Source organism: Lontra canadensis, unplaced genomic scaffold, assembly GCF_010015895.1.
Source record: "Lontra canadensis isolate GAN:19392208 unplaced genomic scaffold, GSC_riverotter_1.0 scaffold134, whole genome shotgun sequence".
Taxonomy (NCBI): Eukaryota; Metazoa; Chordata; class Mammalia; order Carnivora; family Mustelidae; genus Lontra; species Lontra canadensis.
The window spans coordinates 3,473,644-3,491,104 of record NW_022631128.1 but is presented as its reverse complement, the minus strand read 5'-3'; the positions used below and the strand labels follow the sequence as shown (position 1 = coordinate 3,491,104).

At 47.4% G+C, this 17,461-nt stretch overlaps 1 protein-coding gene across 4 annotated transcripts in view; it reads left to right on the top strand.

Moving 5' to 3' along the window:
• SHROOM4 (shroom family member 4) overlaps positions 1-17,461 on the top strand; it is a 209,866-nt gene that overhangs the window by 156,077 nt on the left and 36,328 nt on the right. Inside the window, exons 1-4 of one of the 4 annotated variants that reach the window (XM_032843056.1) lie at positions 3,830-4,223; positions 9,056-9,190; positions 11,742-14,217; positions 15,693-15,749. In XM_032843056.1, the coding sequence (XP_032698947.1) occupies positions 9,135-9,190; positions 11,742-14,217; positions 15,693-15,749 (2,589 nt within the window). In that variant the 5' untranslated portion in view covers positions 3,830-4,223; positions 9,056-9,134. Of the gene's footprint in view, positions 1-3,829; positions 4,224-5,033; positions 5,057-9,055; positions 9,191-11,741; positions 14,218-15,692; positions 15,750-17,461 lie in introns of those variants that run through there. The other 3 variants (XM_032843055.1, XM_032843052.1, XM_032843053.1) reach the window with 3 other exon arrangements.

Genomic DNA, 17,461 nt, shown 5'->3' with positions numbered 1-17,461 from the left:
TATGTTTCTAAAGTACTAAGCATTTTTTAGCCCCTTATTATTTGGAAGGCTCTCCTGCATCATTCACAGTTTGCCTCTTTCCAGCCTTTAGAAAAAGAGGTGTCCCCATGTTTTAAAGATTTCAATGTGAAAAATGGATACATGAAGACAAAAGGTCAAATCAGATGAAATATCACTGTCTACATGAAGAGCCAAAAGGCACCCCCTGACACACACCACAGCATTTGAGGGAGTCTCTCCACCACAACATCCCCTTTCTTATTCACTACCCTGGGTTTCCTTTTACCTATGGATGGACACCAGCATGAAGGGTGGAGAGGGGGATCCAGTGGATTTATATGAAAGAACTTGACCTGAATATTCAGAGAAGTGAGGGGAAGTTGGAGGAGGTGGGGGAAGGTGGGGAGGCAGACCAATACCAAAGCCCCTTCTACATAAAATACCCACATTTCAGGTGATCCAAATTATAACTTCCCCAGACTGACAAGAAAGCCACTGTTGTCAAAGTTGTCATTACAATTATACACACACACGTATACATGTTTCCTGTTGGTTTGGTCTGGAATAAGAAAGAGTCTCTGGATCACCAGGCTGCAAGCCCCCACCCCCTGCCACTAACAGTGGGATGTGAGTGGACCTTCATAGCTCTGTATCCCTCCATGACAATCAAGCAGCTTTTCCCCTATTTTGTCAGATAAACAAGCTGTGCATTGTTCTGTCCGCCGGTCCATGTACAGGCTTCCCTTCCTGCTGAGCTGGCCAGAATGGGTTTGGCCTCCTTCGTGTGGGGCAGGTGGAATGTGATATTCAGGGGGACGCTGGAAGAACCGCAGAAAGTAAACAGAGCTAATCAAGGACTCTCTTCTGTACTTCTCCTTATCTAAATACTTTCAAAAGAGGAAAGAGCCTGCAACAGGTTATGGCCCAGACCTTGGATTAAGCATAATCCCCAGCAACACAGACCATATTTTCCTTCTTGCCCTGGGTTGGGGCAGAGCCATTGTTCTCTTTCTCTGTTTGCCTCTACATATTGCTTGACAGGTCTGCTGGAAGCCAGGCTCTGAGACAGGTAGTGCTGTCAGAAGATACTTGGGTGACAGCCCACTAGGGCACTCATTCCAGAATTCTTCTGCCTCCATCTCCTCATCTCTCAGAAGTTTTTATCAGAGGGCTCTTCTGGGAGCTAGCTTCTGGCTTATCTGCCACTTTCACCTTCATGTGCCCATCCTCCTCTTGCAGCCATGCCAAGTTCTTATTTTCTGAGTGCTTGGAAAAGAAGCAGTCATCTTGGGATGGCTCAGTGGCTCAGTTGGTTAAGCATCCGCCTTCAGCTCAGGTCATGATCCCAGAGTCCTGGGATCAAGTCCCACATCAGGTTCCTTGCTCAGCAGGGAGTCTGCCTCTTCCTCTGCCTCTCTCTCTGTTTCTCTCTCTCTCTGACACATAAATAAATGAAATCTTAAAAAAAAAAAGAAGGAAGCAGTCATCTTTACCTTCCCCCAAACGTAGGAGGTTATACTTGGTCATGTAATCTGGAACTCAGCCCTGCTAAGGGAGAGGATCCCCTTTCACCCCCAACCCCTCCCCCAGCTTCTTTCCCAAATCCCAAATTGGCCAAATGGCTTGTGTTCCTCTTTTATCTTCCTTTGCCTATGGATTTTTCAAGTATAAGCTATCTGTGCCTACCTGCCCATCCTCTCACCTCATCTGGTCACTCCCTAGCTCATCTGCCCTCCCCACCTCCCCTACCTCAGGAAGTCCCACAAACATGATTGCACCTCTCGTTATAATTTCCTCAACCTCACCTCGGTACTGAAAAGGCCAGACTGCCATCAAACTCTTCTTTATTTTGTTAGGAAGTGAGGATCGGCAGGCCTCATCAGGGAATCACACTGTTTTGTGCTGGGTTGCTGAGTGGAAGGAGGAAGGCACTTGATGACCAGAAGATTGGGGAGGCCTGGCACTGAGGCCTGAGTAATGACAGGAGAAGAGACTGTTTATCCTGCTGCTTTTTCAGACCAGAGGTTATCCTGTAGTGTACCGTTAATGGTACCATATTGTGCATTGTCAAAGAATGGTGATCACACCACTGGCAGCAGCATTACTGTAGAGCTTGTGAGAAAATCAAATCTGGAGCCTACTCTAGACCTAGACTCAGAATCTGCATTTTAACAGGATGGCTAGGCTATTAGTATGCCCACTAAAGTTTGAGAAGCTCTGAGTACCCAAGTACAAGGTTTGGCTTTTTAATCTTTTTTGTTTTCAAAATTTTTTTATTAAGTTTTGTATTCCAATGTAGATACAGTGTTAAATTAGTTGCAGGTGTACTATATAGCCATTCAGTGCTTCCATATAACTCCTGATGCTCATCCCAACAAGTGCACTCCTGAATCCCGATCTCCTATTTCACCCACCTCCCCTCTGGTAACCATTGGTTTTGGACCTTCTTTTAACTAGTCCTTTCTCTTTCATCTTCCTTTGGATTGAAAAAGTTATTTTTCTTGCTATTAACAGTACTTTTGCCCGTTATTATTTGGGATAGAAGATAACATTAACAGCAGGTGCCAATTATTGAATGCCGGTGGGTAAGAAAATTGAAGCCCTGTGACATGCCCAAGGCCAAACCAGGAGTGAGGGGTGAAGCTGAGACTCCAAGCCAGATTGATATGCCCATAAAATCCCCAGCCTTTCCCTATACAGTACTAACTACCAAAGGGTGGCCTGTGGGCTTCTTTGGACGGCACCAGCCTTTTGGGGAGTAGACAAAAGTCAACCCAGACTTCCCCAGATGGTACAGACGGAAGAGAGGGGAAGAGGCTCCAGGAATGATTTCCCCAGAGAGGAATAGCCTGGGCATGCTTCTTGTCCTGAGGGAACCCATATAAGCCCTCTTGGGCCAGAAATTGCTGGACTTTGGACCAGAGGCCAAGGGAAACTGGAATGGGGATCAGGAATATTACAAAAGGCAACCCCCAATTCTAAATCCCTGAGAGAAATTAAACTCTGATGCCTGATTTGGGGCTTGGGATATACAAGAAACTCACGTGGGGCTGCTCTGGTTTCTGGCTATCACACATGTCTGTGAGGACGTCATCTGAAGCCCCAGCCTGGGGCCCAGGACTATTACATCAGAGCATGTTTAGCTGGAAGGCAATGGAGTCAACATTTTATTTTGCAGAGAGGAAACAGAAGCTCAGAGAGGAGGAGTAAGTTGTCAGAAGTCCAAGCAAATTCACAGCAGAGCAAGAGATGCTGACTCCAAACACCACTATTCTGGAGTTGGGGTCTCTGCTGCAAAATGAGGTTTTCCCTGGATTGGCTCAGGTGCCCATAGGAAGTGCAGACCCTGTAAAATATGACCCAGACTGGTTTATAAGTCTTTCTGCCTCAACAGAACCTTACCCTTGGAAAATCTCTAGGTCACTTGCTCCCAGCTATGTAAAATAAGCGGTAGTCCTTCCTACTTGCTCTTGTGGACCTGGAGGCTGCTAGCCTTGGCTGATCTGGGCTTCCCTTTTCTGGGGCCCAGCAGACCTACGGAGATGGCTGGGTGGGGTCAGCTTGGTTCAGGAAGCACAGGAATTCTTTTAAGTGTATGTGTCTGGGGTATTTTTCTCTCTCACTTACGTGTATTTTTAAAAATTCTTTTTAGACACTCGCTTTATCTTTCCCAAACATCATTTCCTTGCTCCTTTCCTGAGTTCTAGCAGTGGCTGGGGGCCCAGCTTCCTTATTGGCCCCTGAGCTGTGGAAGGGGGTGGGTCAGGGCCCAGAGGAGGCTGGAGTAGGGAACAGGGGGGCTGTTTATGCTGCTGGAACTGCCTTTCATCCTTCCCTTTGCCACCAGGGTGCTGGCTGGTTTCTGGAGCAGCGTCTTCACTCCTTCAGTCCTGCTCTCTGACACTGGCTTTCAGTCCCTACAGCTGTGGCCACATCTAGGTCCAACGGTTAGTGACCATACCTTGCCTTCAATGCTACTCCTCTCTGTTCTTGGAACTGGGACCTGACTGTGCCTGAGGCCCTTGGATCACACTCAGGAGCTGGGGCTGATGGCCCATGATCTCAGGAGGTCTTAAAAGGAAGGCAGATGGGTCCCAGCTAAGGGAAGATCCAGCCTGCAGGAAGGAACCCTGGGGTCTGGCTGGAGGGGTCCGTGGGCACCTGAGCTGATTGGATACCCAGCTTTCTCCTAATCCATCTCCCCACGAGGGACAAGTTCCATGGTAGGTACTGCGGGTAGTCATGGCTGCTGCCCCTCTCCCCCCTTCAGCTTTCTTTCTTCAATATCCCTTTCTTTGTTTCCTAAGGAAGGAACTTTGGGACAATGAATGGTCGGGTATGTACTAATGACAGTGTCTGAGCCAAGCATGGGAGAAAGGGCAGGCCACTGGTGTCATTCCTTCCATGCCTGGCCTGGAGCTGCATGGTTGGTGGTTGGCATTTTCTTGCCTCTCTGCTTATTTCTCTTCATCAATCTTCCCCACTGCCTAAAGGGGGTATGGTTTAAATCTAGGACCACTGGGACTTTCCTTTTCTGACTGCTTCTTGTGGAAAGAGCCAAGAGGAGCCTCAGATATACCAGCTTGTTGAGACAGGACCCTCTTTGGGGAGGAGGAGTCATGTGTATCCTAGAAAGGACTGGAGGTTCTAAGCCTCATCCTCATGCCAAAGCAATTTCAGTTTTCTGAAGCTGGCAAAGCAGTTCAGCTTTCTGTGTCTCTGTTTCCTCATCTGCAAAGTGGGGATAATTATAGCTCTTACTGATAAGGTTGGAGTGAGGACAGAATCAACTAATGGATACAAAGTGCTTAGTGCCTGACATAGCTTAAGTATTCAATAAATGGTACCCATTGTTTTTTTGTTTTTTGTTTTGTTTTGTTTTGTTTTTTAGTTCATGGTATGTCAGGCACTCTGCCAAGTGATTTCACACATGTGATCACATTTAACCCAGGCTACAACTCATGAGTAAAGAATAGTTATCTTCCTCATTTTACAGATAAAGAATCTACAGCTCAGGGAAGTGACTTGCCCAAGGTCACACGGCTAGCAGTGGAATGTAAGTACGGACTGTCTCCAAGTATAGGGATGTTTAGGAATAATACTAGACCAAGTATCAGACCCTGTAGATAGTTTCCTCTCCTTTCCCAAACTAGCACTAAAAGGCCCCAGCTCCAGCTGTAGTTCCTCTGCTAGGATTTTTCTTCCCCCTGTTTGGGGTTTTCTTCCCATGGTCCCAAAGTCCCTACTGCCTTGCTTCTGTCTCCTTTTGGATTGTTTCCTACTCTTGGAGAAACTCTAGAGAGTAGGGACCTTTGCAAGCTATGTTTCAAAGTGTGGCAAGGGAGTGGTGTAGCAGAACCTTGACATTGGGTAGACAAACCCAGTGGGAGTACTCTTGAACCATCGAGAAGGACAAGTCTGAGCTGATAACCCTAGTTAGAGACTATGTATTATTTGTTGACTGCTTGTTATGCATCAGGTTGTGTCTCAGATGCTTTGAGAATATTATCCTTAATCCTCACAATAACCTAGCCAGGTAAGGACTATTGTTCCCTTTCTCAGATAAGAAGATCGAAGCTCAAATGGCTTAAGTGACTTGTGTAGAATCACACATCCAAAGTGATAGAGTTAGGGTATGAACAAAGATCTGTCTACTTGTGTCTGTCTTCTTGCTTACTGACATAATACAGTTGGTGGGATGAAATGATGATAAGCAATATAAAAGCATCATAATTGTGAGGACTCAATTACTAAGGACAAGCACCCGGGAGGACACAGTACTTGAGCAGCACCTGGAAGAACAGGTGGGATTCAGACTGACAAAATGAGAGGGGGATCCCAGGAAAAGGAGACAGTTAGAATAATATCTACAATTGGTTGAGGGCTTACCAGACTGTGTTCTAAGCAACTGACATGCATTGTCTCATTTGTTCTTTACAACTGCACAAATTAGGTATTTTATCCCCCATTTAACTGCAATAGAAACTAGAGCTTTTGAGAACTGAAGTCACCTATGTAACCAACAGAGCTCCCAAATGGCGGAGCTGGAATTCAAACCAAGGTGCTCCATCTCCAGAGCCTGTGCTAGATTCTGTTGGGAAACCAACAGCAAAGACACAAAATTGGTTGCAGGCCATGATTGGAGCACAGCCATGGGAGAGTGGGCTGGATGGGTAAAGCTATCTTATAGATGACCTTGAAAGTCAGATCCAGTTTCTATTTGCTGTGGATCAGGGTAAGAAATAGGGAGCCAGTAAAGATTCTTGAATAGATGAATGCCACAATTCAATTGGTGTTTGACACAGTGTAATCTTAAAAGCAATTACTGGAGGGGCACCTGGGTGGCTCAGTCGGTTAAGTGTCTGCCTTCAGCTCAGGTCATGATCCCGGGGTCCTGGGATTGAGATCTACACTGGGCTCCCTGCTCAGCTGGGAATCTGTCCCCCTTCCCTCTGCCCCCCCCACTCATGCTTTCTCTCTTTCTCCCTCTCAAATAAATAAATAAAATCTTTAAAAAGTAAAAGCAATGACTGGAGGTGGAATAAGGGGAGACTGGCTGGCAGACTGACACACTATTATGGATATAAAGTGTTAAGGGCCTGGACTAGACCAGAAGGGGTTGGTGGCAGGTTCTGTGGAGGAGAAGTGTGATTATGTGAAATAGTCTCAGTGAAAATGAGAGAGAGAAAGAGAGAGAGAGAGAGAGAGAGAGAGAAGCCAGAAAGATATAAAAGAAAACTCAGTAGAACTCAGGGAGGGATTGGATGGTTGGGGAGAAGGTGGTATCAAGGCTAACCACCCAAATGTTAAACCCTGGACTCAGAAAAACTTTAGGAATCCTGGATGTAGAAGAAGGGCCCCGAATAGGAAAGGTACCCTGTTCTCTACTGTATCCTCCCTCGGTGCCTAGAAGCATAGTACATAGTACTCACACACATGGCTCATATTACTTCTATGATCTGCTTTATACACAGTTGTTAATGAGTGACTACCAGGTGATAGTAGCTGGAAAGACTGATAGTGTCATGGCTTTGTGCATGAGACTCTGGAACAGGCACCCCACCTCCTCCTCCGCCAAGGTCTTCTTGTGCCTCGATCCTCCCTGCTGAGTACTCTGAAACCCATAATAGAACACTATAGTTAATAGTGGAGGCCTTGCTTGACTTTCCTGCCCATAAATCTTAGCCAGTGCTGCTGACCTGTGGCTCTGGTTCCTGACCTTTGACAAGCAGCTTCCTTTGCCCTTCCTCTCACACCTCCTTGTCTGTGTCTGGCCTGTTACCACTCAACCCACATTTTCCCCAGCAAGGCCGTTCTCCTCAGGACTACTTTTTTAGGCCTTGGGCCTCTAAAGCCTTTCACTGCTGGGATTTTCTGTGGTTCCACAGCGGGGAGGGGCATTCCCAGCTAGGATGGAATCTAGTTTAAGTCTATCCACTACTGCTCCTGGGAGGTAGAGAACTGATTTATCTCACTAGATAACAAGATTGTTCAAAACAGGGCCCCTTATCCTAGTCAACTCTATACCCTCAGTGTCTAGTATGGAGCCACAGTAAATGGCTGCATAAATCAGTAAAGAAGCTATCTGCTCTCTCTCCTCCTCTCTCATCTCCTTATTTGTCATTCTTTCCTCTTACTCTGTCATTCATCTATCACCCATTTCCCTGTAGTATGTATTTCTCTATAATCTCAGATTTCTCTATAATCTCAGTTTTCTCCCTTTCTGTCATTTGTTTTTCTTGGTATCCTCTCTCACTCTTTTTTTTTTATTAGATTTTTATTTATTTTTTCGAGAGAGAGAGCACAAGCAGGCAGAAGGGCAAATGAAGAGGGAGAGACAGACTCACTGCTGATCAGGGAGCCCTATGTGGCACTCGATCCCAGGACCCTAGAATCATGACCTGAGCCAAAGGCAGACTCTTAACCGAGTGAGACAGCCAGGCGCCCCAATCCTCTCTCACTCTTATCTCTATCATCCATCCACCTGGTCCTTCTGACATCTGTCTCTTGCTTGCTTGCTTCCTTGCTTTCTGCCCCTCCCTCCTCCACCTCATCAGTCTTCTCCTCATCTTCTGGCACGACCCATGTCCTGCATGTGCTCTGCTCTTCCCCCATGTCATTCTGCCCCCACTTGCAAGGGCGACGTCTCTTCATGGGGAATATACCAGAGGAGAGGAATGGGTCTTGTCTAAGATGGTCAGTGCAAGAGTATGGCAGCAGCCTCCAGCACCAGACAGACCCTGTGATTACATCCAGGGCCTTGGCCTCAAACCTGTTTCACTTTAGGTACCTTGCTGGGCTGAGCGGCCAGTCTCCTCTGTCAGCCTCGCATTGCACCTTCACCACTCTGTGCTATATTCCCTGGCAGGAGTTGGGGTTCCTTGCCCCCCCCCCTTTGCCTACAAATGCAGGCATTTCACCTCTGTCCCCATCTTATCCTTCTCTTTCAGGGCCTTCGTCAGGTTTTATTTGTATTAGCTCTCTCACTCTCACTCATCTGTAAGCTCTCAAGGGCAGAGACCATGTATCATTCATCTTGGTGTCCCCAGAGCTGTGCACAGTTGGTACATACAACAAATGCTTATCAAATGAACAAGGGAAAATTGGAGGATTTGCAGCCTCTTGTTGACTTGTTTGAACTTCCTAATCACTTGCCTCTTCTTTTCTTAGAGAAAAATGGGAAGACTGACCAGACTGATTTTTTCCCCAAGAAAACTTGGGGTAGCTCAGTGTTTACTGGGCAGCAATACTCATTTCCTCCACAGACACTTACTGAGCATCTACTGTGGTGTCTAGCACTGTTGTTTGTGCTTGGGATACACCCACAAGCAAAACAGCCCAGGGAAGCCAACATTCTGTATAGCCACACCTCGCCCTGAGGATGAAGGGAATTTGAAAGCTGGGAGCTGAGGAGGGCCACTAAGATTCCTATATCAGCTCCTTGCAAGATGTTCTACTTCATTTAAGGGAAAGAGGGGGTGGGGGCGGAAGCTGCATGGGAAGTGATTTCAGCTCTGGTTCCCTAAGCTGACTTCCTGTCCCTTTCTTGCTGTAGGAGAAACGCCCCTGTCAGTAGGCCGCACTCATGGCATGTGGCCAAGCTGCTGGAGGGATGCCCTGAAGCGGCCACCACCATGCATTTCCCTTCTGAAGCCTTCAGCTTGTCCTGGCATTCCGGCTGCAACACGAGGTGAGTCTAGAACCCTACCCCTCAAGATGGGCTGGAGGGTAGACAACCTGGCCATGCCCCCTTTTCTGCTCTAGCGCCTGTTGGATGTTGCAGAGTCCAGAGCGCTATAATGGAAAATGGAGTGGCATTCTGTAGTCCCCCGGGTTCTAGGCCTTGGCTACTTACTGCTAAATCTCTTTGACTTTGGGACAGTCCCTTTCCTTCTAGAAAATATTTCCTTGAAATACTTACTTCATGTGGCTTGCAAAACACCACACTCTCCTGCTTCTCATCCTACTTCAGTGGCTGCTCCTTTGATGTATTTTCCCTTGATTTTTCCACATTCCGCCCACCCCCACCCCAGTCTCTTAATGCAGGAGGGAACCGGAGCTCAGTTCTGGTCCTCTTCTCTAGCTACAATGACTCACTGGTGATCTCATCCAGAGTTCATCAGCTCTGTCACAGAGCCAAAGCCTTCAGACTGGGCACCTCCCTGAATGACAGGGTCTACTTGCCATGAGGATCTCTCAATTTAGTGGCCTGGTATTGCCTGTTGTGAAAACAACGGCCCAGAAGAGACAGAGTACTCTTTCTGCAAAAACTCAGAGCAAGCAAAGCTGACCTTTCCCTTCCACAGCAAGATCTTCCCTCTCAGGAGGAATTTCTGGTGTTGAGGCTCAGAGAAGCCATGCACCGAGTTTGCCCCCAGTCAATGACTTTATTTGGCATCAGAAGACAAGGGCTCCGTTTAGAGGTGGAGGCAGTTTTGTTCTGGAAGAATACACTGAAGCATATTCTGAGCTTGACTCCTGTTTGAGTAGGGGTGTGGTTATTTGCAGCAGGAAAGGCGATAGGGTGGGTGGCAGGTTCCCTTGCCAACAAGGAATCGATGGATTCTTAGCCCAGAGGTCAAGTGAGCAGAGTGGCTAAGGGGGTGAGCAGGGAGCAAGGATTAAGGAAGGCTGATCTGAGGGTCTTGTGGGCCCCTGCCACTGCTCAGTTCTTGCTTTCTGAGCTGTGGCCTTTCTGAGAACAGTCTGTGACCTCTGGGGTTCTAGTCATAGGGAGTTACTGGCATGACTTGGCTCACTTTGGCTTTGTTTATGGGAAATGGTACTTAAAATTCAAGATTGTGTCTGCTCCCAGTCCCTTCCTAGGTCTCCCTGGTTTGGCTTTGCTGTGGGGATGAGGAAGGGATGGGTAGGTGGCAAATCTCATGTTAACACTAGTGGTGAAGAGGGCACTGATAACAATAGCAGTTAAAACAAAAAGCAAAAGAACAGCAGCTACCTCGTACTGAACCTTTTCTAGGTGCCCGGGCTGTGACAAGAGCTTTACATTTATTAACTGATTTCACCCACAAAACAATCTTCTGATACAGACATTATTATTAGTCCCATTTTTTAAGACTTTATTTATTTGAGAGAAAGAGAGAGAACACGAGCAGGGAGAAGGGCAGAGGGAGAAGCAGACTCCCCACTGAGCAGGGAACCCAAAACAGGGCTTGATCCCAGGACCCTGCGATCATGACCTGGGCCAAAGGCAGACGCTTAACTAAGCCACCCAGGCGCCCCTTGTTTGTCCCATTTAACAAATAGTATAGCAGAAGAGCTAAGACATTGGACTCACAGAGGCTTGGGTTCAGATTCCAGCTCTGCCTCTTTAGCACTTTCATGAGCCAGTCAGTTTACCTCACTAAGCTTATTTTCTTGACTGTAAGGTGGGGATGATAATGTCTCACCTTCATTTTGATATGAGACATTGTAAAGTGCCTGGCACAATGTAGGCCCTTGGTAAATGGTCAGACTTATTATTAGTATCGAGCAGAGAACAGGGGGTTGCCAAAATTCTGGCCCTGTCTGGGTCATGAGCCACAGCTGGGTGATCATGAGAAAAATCATCTCCTCGAAATCACTTCCTTTTGCGGGGCTTGCTTCACTCCAGCGGTTCTCAGTAGTATAGTCTCTGGACCAGCAAAGAGTACCAGCCTCACCTGGGAACTTGTTAGAAGGACAAATTCTCAGGATGCACCCAGTTGTAGCACTGGGCGGGGGGGATGGGGCCTAGGAACCTGTGTTTGGACAAGCCCTCCCTGTACTCCCTGACATGCACCCAAACTCAGCAGCCACTGATTTACAAAATGGGCTGGCTGAAATTGAATCAACCCTTTAGAGCCCGCTCTCTGATACTAATATTCTATGATTGTCTGTCCTGGCAGAGAGCCACGTGCTGACTCCCTAAGGATAGTGAGAGGCCAAAAGCAATTCTAGACTCACTGGCGGCAGGGAAACGGAACATAAGCCCCAGTGGAGTTCTTACACTTTTAGTCTTCGGGATCTTGCCCTCTCTTGCTCCCTTATGCTGTCTTTTCTCCCATTTCTACCACATCTCTGTGGTGCTCCCGTGTTCATATCTTTCACTGTTTCCCTTCCTTCCTTTCCGGCCTGATCCTCTTCTTATTTGTGGCCTGGTGCCTCTGGGTTGTTCTGCCTTTTCCCCTGGCAGGGCTGGCCAAGGTGGAAAAGGGATCTGGTCATTTGCCTGACTAACTAGTGTGCCCTGTGTCTTGCAGTGACGTGTGTGTGCAGTGGTGCCCACTCTCCCGCCACTGCAGCACTGAGAAAAGTAGCTCCATCGGCAGCATGGAGAGCCTGGAGCAACCAGGCCAAGCTACCTACGAGGGCCAACTCTTGCCCATAGATCAGAACATGTACCCCAACCAGCGCGACTCAGCTTATAGCTCCTTCTCGGCCAGCTCGAATGCCTCTGACTGCGCCCTTTCCCTCAGGCCAGAGGAGCCGGGCTCTGCAGATTGCCTCACGCAAGGCCCCGGGCCAACAAAAGCCCCTAATGGCCGGCCCAGCATGGCCGAGACCTCAGGAGGTAGCCGGCGTACCACCGGGGGCCCCCTGACTCCCAGCTCCCAGCTGTCATCCCGCCCGCAGGAGGCCCATCACTCAGGGCCTGCCAAGGCTACCAGAGGCCCACCACAGCCTCCAGTGAGGCGAGATAGTCTGCAGGCCTCCAGAGCCCAGCTCCTCAATGGAGAGCAGCACAGGGCATCTGAGCCTGGGGACTCCTCGCAGCAGAAGGAGAAAGTGAGCTTAGACACCATGCTATCCCCAAGGAACCCGAGCAGGTTCTGCTGCTTCAGTGGGCAAGACCAAGTGGCAAATGAGGGCCAGCAGAACTGTGAACTCAGCCAAGTTTCTGAATCCAGCCAGCAGGACTCTGAGCATCTACTGATGGAGGCCTCAGCCAAAGCTGTCGGATTCCCAAAAGTGTATGATAAAGCTTCCAGCGTAGATTCCAGACAGCTCAACAAGCCTTCGGCAGAGCTAGCTAAGACTTCATCTTTTGGCAGTCCCCCACACCTCACAGGACTCACCAGGCATCGCCACAGTGCCCCAGAACAGCTGCTGGCATCCCACTTACAGCACGTGCACCTTGATGCCAGGGGCAGCAAGGGCACAGAGCTCCCAGCTGGGCAAGATGGCCATGAGTGGACTCTGTCACCTTTGCATAGCAGCCACACAGGGAAGATAAGTCCATGTCCCCCTCCCGGAGGAGCCCAGGACCAGCCCAGCAAAGAAAGAAAGGCCAGACAACTGGATGATAGGCCCTTGGGTTCAGGGCATCAGAGCCCAAGCAGTTCACCACAGAGAGAGGCTGATGGACATCCTCCAGAGAAAGGTTTCCAGGACCCAAACAGAGCGTGCCGAGCAGACATTGACCTAGCCAGCCAGCAGCCCTCTGCCTCTGGCTCCCTTGTTCAACAAGCCAGGGACTGTTCTTCAACCACTAAAGGAGCTGGCAGCACAGAGGCCACTGAAGAAGGGGAGTGTGGCCGGGTGGGTGGTAGACGGAATGGAGGGCCCCGGGGCCGCTCAATCCAAAACCGGCGGAAGAGTGAGCGTTTTGCTACCAATCTGCGTAATGAAATCCAGAGGAGGAAGGCCCAGCTCCAGAAAAGCAAGAACCCCTTGTCGCAGTTGTTTGACACTAAGGAGCCTGTAGAGGAGACTGAGGAGCCCCTAGAAAGTACTCCACTTCCTGCCTCTAACTCATCTCTTCTGTCCTCATGTAAAAAACCACCTAGCCCCAGAGATAAGCTGTTCAACAAGAGCATGATCCTCAGGGCTCAGTCTTCAGAGTGCCTCAGCCAAGCCCCGGAGAGCCATGAATCGACAGGCTTGGAGGGAAAAATAAGCCCTGCCCAGAGGCCTGGCCATCCCTCTGTGGGCCTGAACACCTGGTGGAAAGCATCTGAGCCCTCCTCATCAGACTCTGAGAAAACTAGTGTTCACCACAGAGTCCGTGGAGGTCACTGGCGGTGGTCTCCAGAGCACAACCTGCAGCCACATGTGGCACTAGCCATGGAAGGCCCTCCTAACCCAGGTGACAGCAAGGAATTGAAGGCTTCTGCTACCCAAGCTGGGGAGGAAGCCATCCTCTTGCCCTTTGCAGACAGAAGAAAGTTCTTTGAAGAGAGCAGCAAATCCTTCTCTGCATCTCATTTGCCAGGTTTAACCACTCACAGCAGTAAGACTTTTACCCAGAGACCAAAACCTATAGACCAAAACTTCCAGCCAATGAGCTCCAGCTACAGGGAACTGAGGCGCCATCCGAGGGACCAGTCCTACCACTCCACAGACCAGCCATATCATGCTCCAGACCAATCGTATCATTCCCTGTCACCCCTTCAGTCAGAAACTCCCACCTACTCCGAATGTTTTGCAAGCAAAGGTCTAGAACAATCCATGTGCTGCAAGCCACTGCACTGCAGTGATTTTGAGTACCGCAGGACCTGCTCTTACTCCTGTGGCATCCAGGGCGCCGTAGTCCATGACCCTTGCATTTATTGTCCTGGAGAGCTCTGCCCGGCTCTGAGGAAGAGAAACATGATGCCCAACTGCTACAGCTGTCGATGCCACCACCACCAGTGCATCCGGTGTACAGCATGCTATCATAACCCCCAGCATGGTGGCCCTGAGGACAGCAGCCTGGCGCCTGGCACCACCTGGAAACCCAGGAAGCCCACAGTGCAGGTGAGGCCTTGGTTCTTGGATGGGTTTGCTTCCTTACTCTCTTGGTGAGGAGAAAGCGAGGGAGACCTTTGGAAAATACCACACTTACTATCCCTGGAAACCGTACAGACCCTGGCTTTGCCAGAGAGTGGCTTCATAACCCTGGGCAAGCCACTCAGCCACCACAACTGCAGTGAACCCATCTTGAGAGTTAGGTGAAAATAAACTTTTTTTCCTTTACAAAATGGACAAAACCGGGATTTATATCCGGACTGTAAAAATGGCTATCTGAATGACCTTGAGCAAGTTGTGCAACCACCCAAACTTGCAATCGCATGATTTTGAAAGGGCATAAAGGGGAATTTTTGCCTCACAAAATGGCCAATCCCGAGAAAAGTCTTATTACCTCATCTCTAAAGAGGGGAGACATAATGGCTGCCTCATAGATCAGTTGTAAGGATCAAAACAGGCCCAGTGCCTGACAGAAAGTAGCACTTACTCCCTTCCATTTCCTGCTCACAAACTCCTTGGAGCTGCAAACTTTGCACATGTCCCCCGGGTTCTGCTTTTAGAGATTTGATCGCTCTGGTTTCCTAAAGAATAAATCTTATTCCCTTCTTCAGCCTATCTTTGTCAGAAACCCAGGGCTAGACTAGTTGTTGCTATACCCTGGTTACAGCCTACCACCCCAACACAGGCCACCACCATCCCCCAGGGTATTTCTGAGAGGATCCCCTATGTCCTTGCTGACTCCCTACCACATTCCTGCCCTGTGGCTTCCCTGTGTTGAACTGCTATTGCATAGGCAGACACTTATGAATAACTCAGTGTATGAAATTTCTATAGACATGTTAATTGAAAAAGGGAACCTTAGGGGTGAAAGAAGCCTTACCAAAAGAGCATATACTATTCCTTTTATGTAACATTCTACAACAACTCTTCGGTGGGAAACAAGTTCAAAACAGTGGCTGCCTACAGAAAGTGCCACAGAGACTGAGTGGGAAAAGGCCTGAGGGAACTTTGTCACATGGTGATTACGTTCTGTATTTTGGTAAGCGTTTGAGTTACACAGGTGTATGCATTCTTGTGCATTTCACTGGAGGTAAATTTTGCCTAAAAATATTATAAACAAATAGCAAACTTTATTTAATGACACGTATGCTGACATTTTTGAGCTATATTGATGTACACAACTTACAGTGTTCAGCATACAAATGTTGCACGTATTTTGTTATTTATCCTTAGGACTTCATGTTTTTGATGCTATTGCAAATAGTATTGTTTTCTTAATAGCAAGTTCAAATTTACTGTTAATACTATATGGAAATACAATTTAATTCTGTATGTTGGCCTTATACCCTGCAACCTTGCAAAACTCACTTATTAGTTCTGGTAGCTTTGTGGTAGGTTTTAAAAGATTTTCTACATAGACAATCATGTCATCTGCAAATGAAGGTGGTTTTTACCTTCATTTCCATTGTGTATGCCTTTTCTAGGGGAGGGGGGCCTTACTGCACCATCTAGGACCTCCAATACACTGTTTCGTAGAAGTGGTAAGTGTGGCTAGTGTTGCTTTGTTCCTAATCTTGCTCTATTAAGTTTGATGTGAGCTATACATTTTTCGTAGATGCCCTTTGGCAGGTTGAGGAAGTTCCTTTTCATATATAGTTTGCTGAGAACCTTTATCAGGAGTGGATCCTGCATTTTTTTTAAACACTTCATCTAGGGCGCCTGGGTGGCTCAGTGGTTTAAAGCCTCTGCCTTCGGCTCAGGTCATGATCCCAGGGTCCTGGGATTGAGCCCCACTACTTTCCTTTCTCTCTCTGCCTGCCTCTCTGCCTACTTGTGATCTCTCTCTCTGTCAAATAAATAAATAAAATCTTTAAAAAAAAAACTTTGTCTATATCTACTGAAATGTTCCTATAGTTTTCTGTTTTACTCAACTGATATGGTAAATGATAATTGATTGATTTTTGAACTAAGAACCAGATAGCATTGCCAGATTAAATCCTACTTGGTCATGACATAGTATCCTTTTTTATATGTTACTAGATTTGATTTGCAAATATTTTGTTAAGGATTTTCGTGTTTATGTTAATCAGAGATTTTAGTCTGGAGTTTTCTTATATTGCCCTTGTCTGGTTTTCATGTCAATATGCCAGCCTTACCAAATACATTGGGAGGTGGCCCCTCCTCTTCCATCTTCAAGAAGAGTTTGCATACAATTGGTATTATTTCTCCCTTAAGTGTTTAATAGAATGTATCATCAAAGCCATCAGGACCTGGAGTTTTCTTTGTGGAAAGATTTTAAACTACAAATTCCATTTCTTTACTAGATAGAGGTCATTTCGGTCACCTGTTTCTTCTTGAGTGAGCATTGCTAATTCATCAAGAAATCTTTCTATTTCCTTCATGTTTTCAAATTTTCAGGGATAAAGTTGTCACTTTCTTTAAAATACATCAAGAAGGTAAGATGGATTGGTGGATTCATAGAGGAGTGAATAGGGATGGGATGAGGTAGTTTTAGTGAAGTATTAATTGTTAAATCTAAGTGGTAGATTTATGGGTAATTGTATAAACTTGATCAACTTTTTTGTATGCCTGAAAATATTTATAATGAAATGTTGAAGCAAAGAGGAGAGGAAATATAAAATAATGGTTAAAGGGCACTGATGCGGGAATCAGACTGCCTGTGTTCAAATCCCCCAGCTTTCCATCTGAAAAAAAAAAAAAACACAGGTAACAATACCTACTTCATAAGTTGGTTATGAGGATTAAATGATGAAACATGTGTAAAACCCTTAGAACAATGACTACTGGATAATAATCATCTTTGAAGTGTGAGTTATTTTCTCCTAAAATCAAGGGAGATTTTTGCTTAGCTTGAAATGCTTGCTGAAAGAAGGTTCTGCAGGTAGACAGTGGAGAAAGGGGGCTGAAGCTGGGAGAGAGGAGAGATGGCTTGCGGAAGTGGCAGCCCAGAGCTAGTAACTCCATAAGGGAAGGAGGTGAAAGCTGCAGGTTACAGCGGTTGGCAGCAGCAGGTGTGCCCACACCATGCCTCTCATTCTGTACTCTGAAGGAGGGGGGACACGTTGGGCTCCCAGTGCCGGTTAGACCAGCTCAGCAGGTCTGCTTAGACACTAGGCTTTCAGATGCATGGAGCCACTTCCTGCCCATTTCTACCCCTGCCACCTGACCACAAATACATACAAACCCCAGACAGAGGGAAAACTGACAGTATGGGATAGGACACCCCAGTTCA